The sequence below is a fragment of the Heteronotia binoei genome, chromosome 1 (genome assembly GCF_032191835.1).
Source record: "Heteronotia binoei isolate CCM8104 ecotype False Entrance Well chromosome 1, APGP_CSIRO_Hbin_v1, whole genome shotgun sequence".
NCBI lineage: Eukaryota > Metazoa > Chordata > Lepidosauria > Squamata > Gekkonidae > Heteronotia > Heteronotia binoei.
Genome location: NC_083223.1, coordinates 134,862,887 through 134,880,223, shown reverse-complemented (window position 1 = coordinate 134,880,223; position 17,337 = coordinate 134,862,887). Strand labels below are relative to the sequence as shown.

Here is a 17,337-nt window from a genome sequence, read left to right as displayed (position 1 = left end):
CTATGCATAATTATACTGCCATTTAGGGTTATTAGAAATCAGAGAACTACACTGGTTATTCTGTGGTCAGCTCCAGGTCCATTTTGCAACAAGTAGATTATATGGCTAACTATCATTTCTCACACAGGGACAATCCTTATCACATTGCAGGCAGATAAGTATTTATTATTTTATTTGGACTCTATGGCAATAATTTTGAATTTATTAGATTTTCTTTTCACACTAGTTTAACATATTGGCACAATTCCATCTTATTTAGTTGCTATAATTCACAAGGGCCTGGATTTTTCTTTTTTAAAGATGACATCAATGGAATATCTGGTGCATGTATTGCTGCTTGGGTTTCACTTCAGGACAATGCCACCTTGTGGACACTGATAGGTTTGTACAGCACAGCATCTACCAGTTTGGAAGAATGCTTATCAATTCTGTTTCCAAAGCCAATATCTGTGGTCTCCATATGTTGGGGAAATGTTTTAAGAATCCTTGAAGCAATCATTTCGTTCGTGCAATATTGACAGTTTGTGTAATCTCTGCCGAGCTCCACTTACAAAGTGAAGCTCCCACTGGAGAAGGCTAAGTAAATCTACACCAGATGATCTGCTAGGTCATGTTGCTGCTCTCCATAAATCACATCTAGTCAACGAGTTTGATATAATATTGTGGACATTTACATTCTCACAGGAAGCAGACTATTCTTGCCCAAGCCTAGTATCCATGACTGACTCTATAGCCCCATATAGCTCCTATAGCCCCTATTTGGAGGATATGCCCTGACCTGGATAGCTCAGGCAAGCCTGATCTCATCAGATCTTGGAAGCTAAGCAGGGCCAACCCTGGCGAGTACTTGGATGGGAGACCTCCAAGGAATACCAAGGCCCAGACATGGGCATTCAATTGCAAGCCACCTTTCTGAATGACCAAGCTCCAACGATGACTTCCAGGCACACATACACACAAATATTCACACACACCCCTCCCCCCAAAACAGAATTTGGAAGATATGATGCCCTCCAGTGGCTCCCCCTTTAAATACTCCAGCACCTTGTGAACAAAAACACACTTCTTCCTGCTGTTTTTTGCCTGACCAAGGCCACAAATGTTAAAAGGAATGAATCCATTTTCTCCAGGGAACTGAAATTGTCCCCACAGTATAAGAGGTTGTCTCAGAGGCCTCTACAATGTAGCATGAGTCTCTGGTTGATACCATTTTTGATGGGAGCAGTTGGGCCAAGTGTATCTGGTCAGTGGTGGCTCCTCTGCCAGGTTCTTGGCCTCAACAAATGTCCTACTATAGAATCATAGAGTTTGAAGGAACCTCTAGGGTCATCTAGTCCAACCCCTTGAACAATGCAGGAAACTCATAAACACTTCCCCCTAAATTCACTGCTGGATCTTCATTGCTGTCAGATGGCCTCTGTTTAAAAATCTCCAAGGAAGGAGAACGCACCATCTCCTGAGGAAGCCTGTTCCACTGAGGAATCGCTCTAACGGTCAGGAAGTACTTCCTAATGCTGAGCCAGAAACTCTTTTGATTTAATTTCAACCCATAGGTTCTGGTCCTACCTTCTGGGGCCACAGAAAACAATTCCACACCATCCTCTAGATAACAGCCCTTCAAGTACTTGAAGATGGTGATCATATCACCTCTCAGCCACCTCCTCTCCAGGCTAAACATCCCCAGCTCCTTCAACCTTTCCTCATAGGACTTGGTCTCCAGACCCCTCACCATCTTTGTTGCCCTCCTCTGGACCCATTCCAGCTTGTCTATACCCTTCTTAAAATGTTGTGCCCAAAACTGAACACAATTACCAGAGCAGAGTAAAGCGATACCATCACATCACATGATCTGGACACTATTCTTCTGTTGATACAGCCCAAAATTGCATTTGCCTTTTTAACCACTGCATCACACTGTTGACTCATGTTCAGTGTATGATCCACTAAGACCCCTAGATCCTTTTCGCACATACTACTGCTAAAACAAGTCCCCCCCCCATCCTATAACCATGCATTGGATTTTTCCTACCTAAATGCAGAACTTTACATTTATCCCTGTTAAAATTCATTTTATTGATTTTAGCCCAGTTTTCCAGCCTGTCAAGGTCATCCTGTATCCTGTTTGTCTTCTTCTGTGTTTGCAACCTCTCCCAATTTAGTATCATCTGCAAATTTAATAAGCATTCCCTGTATTCCTTCATCCAAATCATTGATAAAGATGCTGAACAAAACAGGTCCCAGGACAGATCCTTGAGGCACTCCACTTGTCACTCCTCTCCAAGAGGATGAGGAACCATTCACAAGCACTCTTTGGGTGCAATCTGTCAACCAGTTACAAATCCACCTAATGGTAACAGGATCCAAACCACATTTTACCAACTTGTCAACAAGGATAGTATGTGGAACTTTATCAAAAGCCTTACTGAAATCAAGATAAACGATGTCTACAGCATTCCCCTGATCCTGCAAGGTAGTCACTTTCTCAAAAAAAAGAGATCAGGTTAGTCTGACATGACTTGTTCTTGAGAAAACCATCCTGGCTCTTAGTAATCACAGCCATTATTTCTAAATATTCCAGGACCGACTGTTTGATGATTTGTTCTAAAACTTTTCCATGCTGACGGGACAGTAGTTACCCGGATCGTCTTTTTTCCCCTTCTTGAAGATAGAGACAACATTTGCCCACCTCCAATCTTCCGGCACCTCTCCTGTTCTCCAAGAATTCTCAAAAATAATAGTCAGAGGTTCAGAAATTACATCCCCAAGCTCTTTTAGAACCCTTGGATGCAATTCATCTGGCCCTGAGGACTTAGTTTCATTTAAAGAAACTAGGTGCTTATGTACTACCCCTATGCTGATCCTAGGTTGGAACTTCTTACCCTCTTTATATGTTCTGTTTTTTGAGCACTGCTTCCCTCAGAAGAGAAGACTGAGGAAAAGTAGGAACTGAGCAGTTCCACCCTCTCTTCATTACCTGTTACAATTTCACTTTCTTGCCCTCACAATGGACCTACCGTGTCCTTGCTCTTTTTCTTACTCTGAACATAAGAAAAGAACCCTTTTTTGTTGTTTTTAGCATCTTTGGCCAGCCTAAGCTCATACTGAGCTTTAGCTTTCCTAATTTTTTTCTCTACAAGCACTGGTGATTTGTTTATATTCATCCTTGATTATAAAGCCCTCCTTCCAATTCCTAAAGAAGACTTTTTTATTTCTCAAGTTTTTAGAGAGCTGTTTATGGAGCCAATTCAGCTTCTTTAGGCTTTTTCCATTTTTTCTTCTCATAGGAATCGTCTGTGATTGCGCTTTCAGTATTTTGCTTTTAAGAAACTCCCACCCCTCCTCAACCCCCTTCCTCCTAAGTATTTCTGACCCTGGAGTTTTATCCAGCATAGTTCTAAGTTTATCAAAGTTTGCCTTTCTGAAGTCCAACCTATAAGGCTGACTACGTATAGCTTTTCCCTTCCCTAAGACTGTAAATTCCAAAAATCACATGATCACTACTGCCCAGGGTGGCCACTATTTCCTCTTCTTCAATCAATTCTTCCTTGTTGGTGAGAATCAAATCCAAGATAGCAGATCCCCTTGTTTCCGTCTTCACTTTCTGGAAAAGGAAGTTGTCAGCAAGACAAGTCAGGAATCTATTTGACTTTTCATTTTTAGCAGAGTTGGACTTAAAACAGATGTCTGGGTAATTGAAATCTCCCATGATCACTGTATCCCTTCTCTTGGAGAACTTTGCATTCTCCTGCAGAAGTATCTCATCCAAATCCTCTGACTTCGTGGTCTATAGCAGACTCCCACAATAATATCACTGTTATTTCTTACTCCTTTTATTTTTACCCAGAGACTCTCAGCTGAGCTGCCATGCTCAGATTCACATATTTCCTCACAAGTATATACCTCCTTCACATATACTGCTACACCTCCACCCTTTCTCATTTTCCTGTCCCTTTTAAATAAGTTGTATCCCTGAATCCTAATATTCCAGTTGTGAATGTTATCCCACCAAGTTTCAGTAAGGCGTATTATGTCATAGTCTCCTTCCTTTATTAGGACTTCTAGTTCCTCCTGTTTGTTTCCCACACTCTGTGCATTAGTGTAGAGACATTGGAATCCACGCTTTATGCATCTCAAGGGTTTGGTTTCCGTACAAGCCTGCAAGTTAACATTACCTAGTGTATGCAGCACTCTGCAAATCTTTAATGTTCTTATCCCCAGTTTCTGGCATCATACGAGGCTCTGAATTATTGTTTCGCTCCCCCATACAATTTAGTTTAAAGCCCTCCTTATTAGGTTAGCAAGGCTGTTACCAAACACCCTTTTCCCTACCGCCGTAAGGTGCAAACCATCTCCCGATAGAAGACCACCATCTTGAAAGCGTATACCATGGTCCAGAAATCCGAATCTTTCCTGATGACACCATCAACGTAGCCAGTGATTTATCTGAAGTATTCTTCTTTCTCATCCTAAGCCACGGCTTTCAACAAGAAGCACTGACGAGAACACAACCTGTGCGCCTAGCTCCTTCACCTTCTGACCCAGAGCCACACAGTCTTTTCTAATACGTTCAGGGCTATGATGGGCAGTATCATTCATTCCCACGTGGATCAGCAAGGAAGGATAGTAATCCATGGGCTTGATAAATCTTCCAATCCTTTCTGTCACATGCTGGATGCGTGCTCCTAGCAGACAGCAAACCTCTCGGGATGACAAGTCCAGTCAGCACACTTTGGGCTCCACCCCTCTGAGCAAGGAGTCTCCAATCACTACCACCTTCCTCTTCCTATATTGGAGAGCAGAAGCTCCAGGCTTCTTGATCCAGAGGATCCTGAGAAACTTTGTTCAAGCTTTGTGGAGGCTGGGGAAGTAGCCCTTGTTCCAATGGTTCAAAATCAGTTACTGTGGGGAGATCCTGGAACCTATTGCTGAGCAGCAGGGACTCAGAACATCTACTGATTTGCTTTCTCCTTCGGGTTACATTTTTCCAGGAACCCTCCTCCTGTGTTGGGTCCTCTTCTAATTGCTGAGATACCTTTTCCTCTCTCTCCTCTTGTCCTTTCAAGAGCGCCTCATATGTTTTGTCAAGGAAATCCTCATCTTCCTTTATACACTGCAGGGTGCACAATCATGCCTCCAGTCCCTGTATCTTTTCCTCCACCAGGGCCCCTAACTTACACTTGCTGCAAGTGTGATTAGTGCTACTTTCAAGTAGAAATACAAACATCCCAGTCTTTAAATGTCACTGCCTCTGCTCCCTCACCAGCCATATTGTTGCAATCCATTTCAAAAATTTCTTTATCTTCACTTCTCTTTAAATCTCACTACCAACTGCCACTTGAAACTACTTTTGAGTAACTACCCACCTTTCTACAGAACCCCCAGGCTAGACCCCCAGGCCAAGAGCCCTTTGACTCTTGCCCTTCGGTTTGGACCAAAGGCTTGTGCCTCTGGCAAGGATGAATGAGCCTTGCAAATTAAAGGCTCAAGCCCCCACCCGCTTCTGACTCAACAGCCAGAGCAACAGCAGAGGGTGGGGCAGCAATTACCCCCAGGCAAACAAGCTCTCCTCACTCAGCAACAGCTACACAAAAGACACACAAAAGCAATCAGAAACCCCTCTCCAGCAGGCACCAAGCACACACACAGTTACTTCCCACAGCAACCCTAGGTAATGCTCCCCAGCAGTTTTAGAAAAGCAAATCAAGTCTCACTCACCTTACCAGCAGCTCTGTTCTAGATCCAAACAGCTTCTTCTACTCAGCTGACCCTTGCAAAATTTCAGTTTACTGCAGCACTCAAAACCATGCTGTGGTTTTATCTCTGGTACTTTTAAAATTAGTGACAAGTGTATGTTTTCTTTCTTTTAAATGTGTTTTTGGTTGGTTTGGTATTAATTATTAGAACTTTTTAGTGTATTACTTTCTTTGTTATTCATAATGTGGGTTTGATCCAAAGCACACTGAACTCCCCAAAATTCTGCTCCTGGGAGTCAAAGGGCTTTTGGAAACAGTTGGTGTGGTAGGAAATAACAATCTGCAGTGAGAAAGAGGAACTGCCCTCTCTGCTCTCTCAAAACAAAGTTCTGTCACACCAGTGGAATGGTACCTTTTTTGAAAGCAAATCATCTTGAACATGCTGTACCTGAACCAACTTGTGCAAAAAGCTTACAACGGCTATAGGCAAAAGGGCAGCAATCTATGACTGTCAGGAACCAGTAGGAAGGAAGAAACCATTTGAGAATCCAGAGTAATATGACTCAGGCCACTTCTAAATCCACTTGCAAAGGTCTGAGTGTGACTGTGCAGTCCACAGTTCCCCACCCTGCAATGATTAATAATTGTAAATTATACAACCTCATCAGTGAACACAATAGGTCTTTATAAAGTTTTTGTGTGAAAGCATCCTCAGTTTCTAGGATTTATTTACACTATAAATCGAATGGCATAGTTCTAACCTCTTGGATACAGTGGTACATAAAGAAATTACACAGAAAGCACAGACTGTGAGGGCGATGTAAAACTATGTTGAAGGATCTCACTTTCCTTGTTAAATACTTTGTGAAGTTTATGAAGAGTATTCCTGTTGAATAATTATACCATTTAATCTAATATTTTAAACGGTCTTTTTTTTTTAGCAGAAATGCACAGGAATGCAGTTTTGGCTGGCTTGGCATCAGGGGGTTTGTCTTAATATGCAAATGAGTTCCTGCTGGGCTTTTTCTACAAGAAATGCCCTGATTTTAAATATATATACAAAACCTGGGAGCACACTGTACAGCACTTAAACCACAAACAAACAATGTGCAAAAGTAGTCATTGAACAATGAACTTTTACAACAGACAACAAGGTGTCTATTAGTTTTTATACAAATTCAACCATATATCACAAAATTACAAAATGATACACCTGTTGAACATCCACCTGCAGGTATACAAAACAGTTCTAAATAAAGTCCACTGAAAATTTTCAAAGTATATCACTCTGTATATTTTGAAATCATTAACTGATATACAAATCAGTGAAGTGGGTATCTTGTCTCTACCAGGACACAGTGCATAGGTCTATAAACAACAGAAGGTCTCAATGGATTACAATGAAAATAGTCTAATGCTGATCCTGGATATTCTGGGCATTTTTTCAGAGGCTGTTTTCACAACAAACAATTTTCTATATTTGGAATCACTATGTTGAATACTGGGTTTAATGCATGAGGAGACTGGTAGCGGTGAATCAAAGCTCTTTTTATTGTGATTTCATCATAGTGATAAGCAGGCCTTGGATTCAGTGGGAGCTCACAGGAGCACAGCTCTTGAACCTTTCTGACAGTTCCACCTCCTCCTTCCCACCTTGTCCATTGAACAGTAGGTGAAGCTGCATAACAATCCCTGGATGAGCTCCACCACCTTTTTTTCCCTACAAAACAACTCCTGGTGATAAACAGACTAAGACTACTGAACTGGGCCAACCGGGCCAAATACATACACTGCAAATATCCCGTGCTGGAGTGCCATTGGATCATTTGAACCAGCAGGGGGCTGGTGATTGGTCCAAGGAAGCAGAGATTTGGATCCTGCTTCCCATTGTTCACAGTCCCCAGTCTCAAGAGAGCCAGTTTGGTGTAGTGCTTAAGTGTGTGGACTCTTATCTGGGAGAACTGGGTTTGATTCCCCACTCCTCCACATGCACCTGCTAGAATGGCCTTGGGTTAACCATAGCTATCACAGGAGTTGTCCTTGAAAGGGCAGCTGCTGTGAGAGCCCTCTCAGCCCCACCCACCTCACAGGGTATCTGTTGTGGGGGGAGAAGATATAGGAGATTGTAAGCCGCTCTGAGTCTCTGATTTAGAGAGAAGGGTGGGGGGTAAATCTGCAGTCTTCTTCTTCTTCTCAGTCCTGGCTCCAATGAGCTAGGCAGGAACTACTCACACACACGAAACATAAAGTCCACATACACAACACACTAATTCAAACAGTTCTTTTTCAATAAGGAGCATGTGCTTCAAACTTATTGAAGGACCCTGGTCAAAGGTGTATCATTTTGTAATTTTGTGATATATGGTTAAATTTGTATAAACACTTTAATAGACACCTTGTCTGTTGCAAAAGTTCATTGTTGAATGACTACTTTTGCACATTGTTTGTGGTTTCACTGATTTTAAATATAGCAAAAACTGGGAGTACTATTCTTCTTACACTGGTAATGAGTAGGTTTCCCCTCCCCAACCACCAGCTTCTCTTTGTCTTGACTTCTAGTATTTCCCCTCATTAAACCATATGCTAATTGAGCACCATTCTGGCCAGCAGCACCAAACAAAGAGAACCTTGACAACTCTGGAGGTAATATAGCAAAGAAGCATCTAAATGTCAACAATCTTCCAGTTAGTGTTCTGTGGGTCTCATTAGCATGCTTTTAGACATACTCATACTGAAAAGATTGAAAATGCAATAAAAAGGCCACATGTAGTCAGGCACAAGCAGCCTCATAAGAGTTCATCTGTATCCTAGACATGAATAAGAATCAATTGCAAATCTCATATATCTAAAACCATCAGTTATGCTACATATTGTTTTAGGTCCGAACTACATGTTATGGTTTGTGAACTACATGTTATGGTTTGTACAACTGGAGTTCCCCATACCTGACTTTGACTGTCAGATGTTAGGAGCTGGGGAAAATTGTTTTTCCAGTGCCTGGGGCCCCAATTTGGATTATGATTGTGTCACAGGGTTTCAGAGAAATAGGGTTTCAGCTTTCCTTCTCATGCTATTTTCCCAACCTAAAATGGTCCTGTAGAACTAATTTACCTCACTGTGGGCTGTACATGTAGCCATCAGTGCAAATAATCCCTCCCCATGGCCGTTTTGGGTTCAGTAAACAGCACAGGAGGAAGGCTGAAATCCCTTTTCCCTCTGTGCCATGTTCCCAGTCTGAAGGATCCAGGAGCTAGAAAAACAAGTTTCACTATTCCTGATGTCTGATTGTTGGTGTCAAAGTCAAATTGGGGAACCAGAGACCTAACAAATTACAAATCGTAACTTGTAGTTCAAGCCTTTGTGCTGTGATGGTTAGTTTTGTGAAGTTCATGACAAATTAAGGTAAGATGCACAGAAAATTAAGAGAATTGTAGTATCATCTGTAAGATCTACATGAACACTTATGAAATTCTCCTCTCTCCACAGTTGTTTCAAAGTATTTAGTAATCTCTGTAAGCTACAGTGTAGTTAGTAAGGAGTTAGACACTTTCAGCAATGAAAATGTATCTGCTAGAAGCTTATCTGGACTCATATGCTGTCAGCCCATTTATATGCTTATTCTATCAAATATTTAAGGAGAATTTACATGTCAGTGTTTACCAGTATTTATTTATTTGTTTGTTTGTTTAGCTTATATCCTGCCCTCCCCACTGAAGCAGGCTCAGGGCAGCTTACATTCCACAAAAATCATATAAAAACCAGTATTGATATAAACCACAAACATAAAAATATAAAAATACAGAATAAATAAAAACATCAGGTGCTATTTTGATCTTAGAGTAGAATATGTTAATGTGTTGATAATGGCAAATAGCTACCAGTTCATTCCGTATTAAATTTTGTTGTTTGCAGTAATGCTCCAGTGAAGATGCTTGCAGAATGTGATGTGCTTGTAAAAGGCTGCCAAACTACCACATTTGGAGCAAAACAAACAAACAACAGAGCGGGTGGTTGAGTTGGTAGGAAAACATGGACTAAACCCAGGTTCCATATTCACAGCTAATAACTCTCCACTAAATGACCGATAGTAGTCATTTCATAGTAGAAAGTATGCTTGTATGAATTCTCTCCTAGCATTTAGTCAGTCTTTTAAGGAATACCAAATTGGTTTAGAAATGGTAACATGTGACAGAATACCTGCTGCTATCTAAAACTTTGGCAATTTTTGCCATCCTTTTAAAAACACATTATTTTATCTATAAGAGAAACATCTGAAGAAAAGGAAATATGACATTCCCAGGATTCTAACAGCTTGGAAATCATACAAAAGGGCTTCATGCTAATGGCCTAAATACACAGGAGTTTTTCCTAGGTACATCCCTGGACTGGTCACAGAAAGGTTCTGGGAGCTCCAGACTTTCCAAGAACAAGGGGGCCCAAATGGGATTAGGACTGCAGTATGTGGGAAGAAAAGGCTTAGACCTTTTCCCCGTGCTGTTTTCCCAGCCTGAAATATCCCAGAGAGCCACTATTTGCTCTACTGAGAAAATTGATATTACGTAGGATAAGGGATGGGGGAACTTACCAGGAGAAAAAGGAAAGCCCAGGCCACATTGCTGGTGTTGCATAGGATGTGACATCATCAGCTGACCAGTGGGGGACTTACCAGGAGAAAGAGGAAGGCCCAGACCATGTTGTAGCATCACAAAGGAAGTGACATCATCACACCAGCAATGTCGAAGTAATGCTCTGGTTATTGGGCAAAAACTTTATGCTGAAAATGGCTTCTATCAGAGAGTTTTTGCCAAAATACCAGAGTATTGCCCAGATGTTGCTGGCATGATGACATCACTTCCTGTGTTTTCCTTTTTCTCCTGGTAAGTCCCCCACTGGTCGGTAGCTGGGGGCAGGGCCTGGCAGCACATGTTCACCATCTCCACTGGGGGTCTGGCAACCCTAGACATTGACCATATCAATACATGTGCATTCCAAATGAGATAATCAATACATTCCCTGAGGCAGGTCAGGAAAACAGTGTGAGGGGAAGCCTGAGCCCTTTCTAATTAGGCCTCCACATGTTTGTGAAGCAAACACATTTGTGACCTATCAAGGGACTTACGTTGGGGGAAAGCATAACATTCATATATTTATTTATACTCTCCCTTTATCCCCAATGAGGATCCGAAGTAGTTTATGTCATCCCAGAGCCAGGAGGCAACATCAGGAGAAGGTATCGGCCTCTATAACCTTTTGTTGGTCATCTACAGAAACTCATTGGCCACTGTGTGAGACAAGATGCTGGACTAGATGGACTATTGGTCTGATCTATCAGGGCCCCTATGTTCTTATGTAATTTTCCTCGCCTTCATTTTATTCTCACAACAAATCTGTGAGGTAGGTTAGGTAGAGAGCATGTGACTGGCCTAAGGTCACCCAGAAAGCTTCTATTTGCAGTAGAGATTTGAACCTGGGTCTCCCAGTACTAGTCCAACATGCAGTTAGGCATCCCAACTTGGTTTCAATGAAATTTATGAGGTATTATTTCTATGAAGACAAAAAGTGCTTCCTGCATTGCATTTTTCATTCTTTTTTTTTGCAGCCAAAACCCTACTGCAGATGAAATTTTGTCCTGGGCTCAAAATTTTGACAAGATGATGAAAACACCTGCTGGTAGGAATATTTTCAGAGAATTTCTTCGAACAGAGTACAGTGAGGAGAACCTGCTGTTCTGGCTTGCATGTGAAGACCTGAAGATGGAACAGAACAAAGAAGTGATTGAAGAAAAAGCAAGGATTATATATGAAGACTATATTTCAATACTTTCACCAAAAGAGGTAATACTGTAAATTCCAATTACCATTATAGCCATGAAGACCTGTGGCTAGTTTAAATAATCAGATTAGAAATTAAACATGAAATCTGAAGGAAAATTCCTTCAAAATTACTACAAAATGTGTTTCCCCTTGTTCACTGGGATGCTCTCTAACCAATAAATGTACAGGAGCAGATGTGTAGTCAAATGAAAATGCAATACTCATGTTATTTTGGATAACCAAGAACAACATGAAAAGGCTTGTGGTAATGCTTGGTTTCATTTATTTATTTAGAAATTGTAGAAATCCCTTTCATGGAGCAGAAAAGGAAACAGCACTATGGTATTTCTGAATGCAGTTCTGTTAATTAGTAATTTCCCATGTTGAGCATGTAACCATCTGATAAGTTGCTTGTCAATATCATCCGCATCAAGCAGATAGTTTTACCACATTTCTTTATCTCTGATCAGAAGTTAAGGGAAGGGAAAGAGTAGTAAAAATGTTCCTTTTCACTTAACAGGACAATACAAAAATGACCAAGTTACCCAATGGTCATATAGACCCTGAGACAGTTTAGAGTTATATAGGGTTGCCAGATCTATGTTGGAAAATACCTGGAGACTTTGGGGGTGAATCCAGGAGAGGGCAGGGTTTGGGGGGAGAGGGGTCTCAGCATAGCACAATGCCATAGAGTCCACACTTCAAAGCAGCCATTTGCTCCAGGGGAGCTGATCTCTGCCAGCTGGAGATCAGTTGTAAAAACCGGTAGATCTCCAGGCCCCACCTGGGGGATAAGCAACAAAGTGAGAAACATGGATTCAGTGAGAAGGGATTTAGGCAACTAGCCTCCATGTAATGATGTCACAAATAAATCAGTTTCCAAAGTCCTTTGTCAGGTATTTTTTATAAATGTCCTTGTTACATGGAAGAAGAAGAATTGCAGATTTATACCCCACCCTTCTCCCTGAATCAGAAACTAAGAGCGGCTTAAAATCTCCCATATCTTCTCCCCCCACAACAGACAACCTGTAAGATGGGTGGGGCTGAGAGGACTCTCACAGCAGCTGCCTTTTCAAGGACAACCTCTGCCAGAGCTATGGCTAACCCAAGGCCATCCAGCAGGTGCAAGTGGAGGAGTGGGGAATCAAACCTGGTTCTCCCAGAGAAGAGTCCACGCACTTAACCACTACACCAAACTGGAGGCTAGTTGACTTAATTCCTTCCCACCTGGAGGATGGCAGCCCTACAGTTAAATGAGGGAGACTGCTTTTCATCCCAAATTTATCCTCACATAGCTAAGGCTGGAAGACTGATTTGTTCAGTTGCCAGCTCTGGGTTGGGAAATACCTGAAGATTTTGGGGGTGACTCCTCAGCAAAACTACCCATTGACAACAAAGTTATCTCCTTTTTTAAACATGCACCCAGAATTCCATGCTTTTGCAAATTAAAAGCCACACATGGAGCATTGGTAAAAATAATATAATTTACTTGGGGTACAATGAAAGGGCCTGAGAGATTTGAGAGTGAAGTCTGGAGAGGGCAGAATTTAAGGGGTGGAGGTATTATGGCAATGTAGTATAATGCCACACTTAGGCTTGCCAGTCCCCAGTTGGGTGAAGGAAAACCCAAGGTTCTGTGATACCAGCCTCCAAAGTTACAAAAACTAATAACTCTCAAGTATCAGAAACATAGAAATTCATAAAGCATATAGGCAAAAAACTAACAAAAGTCACAATCTTTACAAAGGTATACAAAACAGGGTAACCAATACATAAAGCAAAACACTCTTCAATAATGAGAACATAAGAGAAGCCAAATTTTCAAAAAGACCCAGTCCAATACGTATTGAAGAGAGCAAGAGACTAAAGTCCACACAAGTCCTCCAAAGGTGCATACAAGCATTTGATTCTTGGCATGCAACAATACACAGTACGTTAGTAGCTGTTGCATTAGAGACTGTTATGTGCCTTGAAGCTTTCTTGCCATGTACTAAGAATGAAGTATTGTGCTGGAAGAAACGTCAGTGAAACGCTGACATCCTAGTACTATCCTTGTACTAACCTAGTACTAACCTGTTACACTAAGGATGTACTGTGTATTGCTGCACATCAAGAACTGAGTGCTTGTATGCACCTTTGGAGGACTTGTGTGGACTTTAGTCTCTTGCTCTCTTCAATATATATTGGATTGGGTCCTTTCAGAAATTCCCATTATTGAAGAGTGTTTTGCTTTATGTATTGGTTACCCTGTTATGAATTTCTATATTTCTGATACTTGAAAGTTATTAGTTTTTGTAACTTTGGAGGCTGGTATCATGGAACCTTGGGTTTTCCTTCACTCTACTTCTCCATGATTCTCTTATGTTGCTTAGTCCCCAGTTGGGGGCAGGGGATCCCCCACCTGCCGCTAGCCATCTGGCCAGTGGGGGAAACTCTGCTTCCAAACAGACATCCCCACGTGATGTTGGTGATGTGCTGACGCCACAAGGGCAATGTTCTACTTTTGGGGCAAAATATAGTTTGTACTTATCTTTATGATAGAATTTTGCCCGAAAAGCAGAGCATCGCCTTGATGTCACCAATGTAATGGCATTGCCAAAGTCCCCACCCACCCCCAGAATGCCTCCCAAATCCCCTTGCTGTCAGGAGGAAAGCACCTGGTAACATGGATCCCACCTTCCAAAGCAGCCATTCCCTCCAGAGGAATTATCTCTGTAGTCTGGAGATCAGTTGTAATTCCGGGAGATTTCCAGGCCTCCTGGAGGTTGGTAACTCTGGGAAGGAGTTAGAAGCAATAAGTGGCAATACTGCTTTGCTACAGCAAATGTTTGAATATGTTTAGTGAAGAAATTTATTACGTAATCTCTAAAATTCTAGTAAAATTAAAACTCTGCCTGCAAGTTCTTATCTTAATGTTACTGAAATCACATTTGTGCTTCCACATAGACAAATATCACAAAAGTTCAGGCAAACTATACGTAGATTAAAATCTTTTGGGGCCTTTCATTGTATCCCAAGTAAATTATATTATTTTGACTTGAACCGATCTGAAGAAACATTTGGCTTCCCATCTGTTGTACAGCTCATACATGACTCAAGGGTATCTTTTTTATAGGCAAGAGCCCCGTGGCGCAGAGTGTTAAAGTTGTAGTACTGCAGTCCTAAACTCTGCTCACGACCTGAGTTCAATCCCTGGTGGAAGCTGAGTTTTCAGGTAGCTGGCTCAAGGTTGACTCAGCCTTCCATCCTTCCGAGGTTGGCAAAATGAATACACAGCTTGCTGCGGGGGGGGGGGGGGGGAGGGGAGTGTAGATGACTGGGGAAGGCAATGGCAAGCCACTCCGTAAAAAGTCTGCTGTGAAAACATTGTGAAAGCAACGTCACCCCAGAGTCGGAAACGACTGGTGCTTGCACAGGGGACCTTTCCTTTCCTACCCTAACCAGTAAATTTTATTTGGCCTACACCCCACCTGTGCATAAGGTTCCAACCATAAAGTCATGTGGTTCCTCAGGTAACAGGAACATCTTTTTCTGTTCTCTTTAGGTTAGTTTGGACTCACGGGTGCGAGAAGTGATCAACAGGAATTTGTTGGATCCTAATCCTCATATGTATGAAGATGCTCAGCTTCAGATCTACACATTAATGCACAGAGACTCTTTCCCAAGGTTTTTGAACTCTCAGATTTATAAGGCTCTTGTTGAAAGTACTATGGGCTCCACATCTGAAACTTAGGTCTCATTTTTGGGGGTTGAAATCTTGATTTAGCTTTTTTTGGGGGGAGGACTATTAGGATGAAGACAGACATGAGATTTTAAGAACAGCGGGGCTGCTCTGGAAGTGCCCTCACTCTGTTCAGTCCAAACACACCATTCCTCTCCAGGGACAAGCTCTGTATAAACCAGTTCTGCATCTCTGAAGCAGAAGATGGCTGCACACACGGTGCTGACTTGCTGCCTCCCCCTATGATGTCACCAAGAAACCCCCCTCCCCAAACAGTGGAGCAGTTTTTGCACTTTAAAAAAAATGTTTCTTTTTAAATTAAGTAGGTGACAAAGGAACAGATAAAATGCATGGACATTAATGCCTCATTTGTAAAAATAAAATAAAATAAAATAAAATAGTGGACTGCCCACCTGCAGCATGGGGGGAGGGGCAAGACTGATAGCTGTGCCAGTGTTTGATTTGCTGGCATACATGTCTGTCAGTTCAGTGGTTAAGCCTAGAGGAAGTGAGGCTCACCTCACAGCTGAAAGATGTGCTGTGAGCCCTCTTTTTATATTACACCTGTCTTCACCTTAGTAGTTTAATAACATCTGGAACTGAGTTCCTGGAGAACTACAGTTTAGCACTACTCAGGCTACTGTGAAGAAAACAAATATACATAATGGTGTTTGTCTACATTTTACCAAGGTCTTGAGTGTGGAAGGGGGGAAATGGATCTGCCAAATCATATTTCTTTCGTGCACCTTTCACAACTGCCGTCAAGATTGCAATGACATACTTGTTTTATAAAGAGTTTCCTTGTGTATCCTCATACTGCATGTGCAAAGCAAGAATGTTTCACTTGCCACTTAGTTGTTGCAATATTTAATCCAACAACATAAATTATATCTATATTAAAAAAAAAACATTTTGTGCAATATAAATCATGGGAGCGAGCAAGAAAGTAACTTGCATATTTAAAGATATGCTGACACTGAAGGAAGCTAGTCCTTAGGTGTAGCAATATTATTCCAAATGCTCTGTGGAATGAAATTCATTGTTATGTCAAACCGACAAACTTTCTGTATAAGAGAAAGAGAGTTATTTATCACCATTTATTTAAAATTCAAAACAGGGGATTCCTCTGGCTGTTGTTGACTGCCAAAACAATGGCATTTTTGTTAAAGAGTTTGAAATGTCAAAAACCCAACAAAAAAGCACAAACCATACAATGGGATCCAGGTTGGGATGACATAGTCTATACGCTGACATTGTTTTTATTGTTTTAAGAACAGAGGATCTATGTACATTTAAGATGTCAGATTCTGTAACTGATTTATTAAAGACTGGCTATCCAGTAATCTAATACTGTTGTGTAATGTTATATAATTCAGCAAAAAAAAAAAAAGCCAAACAAAAATATTCATACATACACATAACCAAGATTGATAGTTTAATGTTTATTTTTTAAAGTTTAATTTAAAAAATGCCTACATGTAGCATTTCAGTCCAAGTTGAGGACTAGCATCTGTCTATAAGATAATTTTCTTTTCACATATATATATCCAAAATGGTACTAAGTGATAGTATTCCCTTAGAGCTACTTTTTAAAAATAGGCCATTGAACAGATAAACATGGAAGCCTTTATTACAATTAAAAATGGTGGGCCTTATACTTGGAGAGATCTGATAGGCCCAATTCTTTACCCTTAAATCAATCTTGTTGATGTGAGCTCAGTTCTTTTTTTTAAAGTAAAATTGCTGTGGTGCTGAGCAGAAGTGACTTCTCAGATATCAGCCCCTTGTCTGCAAGTTATTCTAAGGGCTGATCCCTGAGCTCAACACTGCATGGATGCAATCCATTAAGCATGCTAACGTGGAAGCCCCATACCTGTAAAGTGAAATTCGTACTAGAAAAGCACCCAGTCGGTGCTGTATTGCTTTATTGCAGTGACCAAAAGTTTGTTAGCATAGTTATTTCTTGGTATGGAGTAACTCACAGAACTGGATCTTCCCATGCCTGTGCCAGTGGTCATCCTTTCAGTCCCCACATAATATCGAGATATTTGGTGTTATGTTGTCCGGAGGTCTGTATGCCCCATTTTAAATACTTCTTTTCTGATAATTA

At 41.2% G+C, this 17,337-nt stretch overlaps 1 protein-coding gene across 4 annotated transcripts in view; it reads left to right on the top strand.

The window, feature by feature from the left end:
• RGS17 (regulator of G protein signaling 17) overlaps window positions 1–16,629 on the top strand; it is a 161,648-nt gene extending 145,019 nt beyond the window's left edge. For all 4 annotated transcript variants that reach the window (XM_060241016.1, XM_060241007.1, XM_060240997.1 and 1 more), the window contains 2 exons: window positions 11,293–11,527; window positions 15,051–16,629. In XM_060241016.1, the coding sequence (XP_060096999.1) occupies window positions 11,293–11,527; window positions 15,051–15,239 (424 nt within the window). In that variant the 3' untranslated portion in view covers window positions 15,240–16,629. The remainder of the gene's footprint in view (window positions 1–11,292; window positions 11,528–15,050) is intronic.
• The last annotated feature ends 708 nt before the right edge of the window (window positions 16,630–17,337 follow it).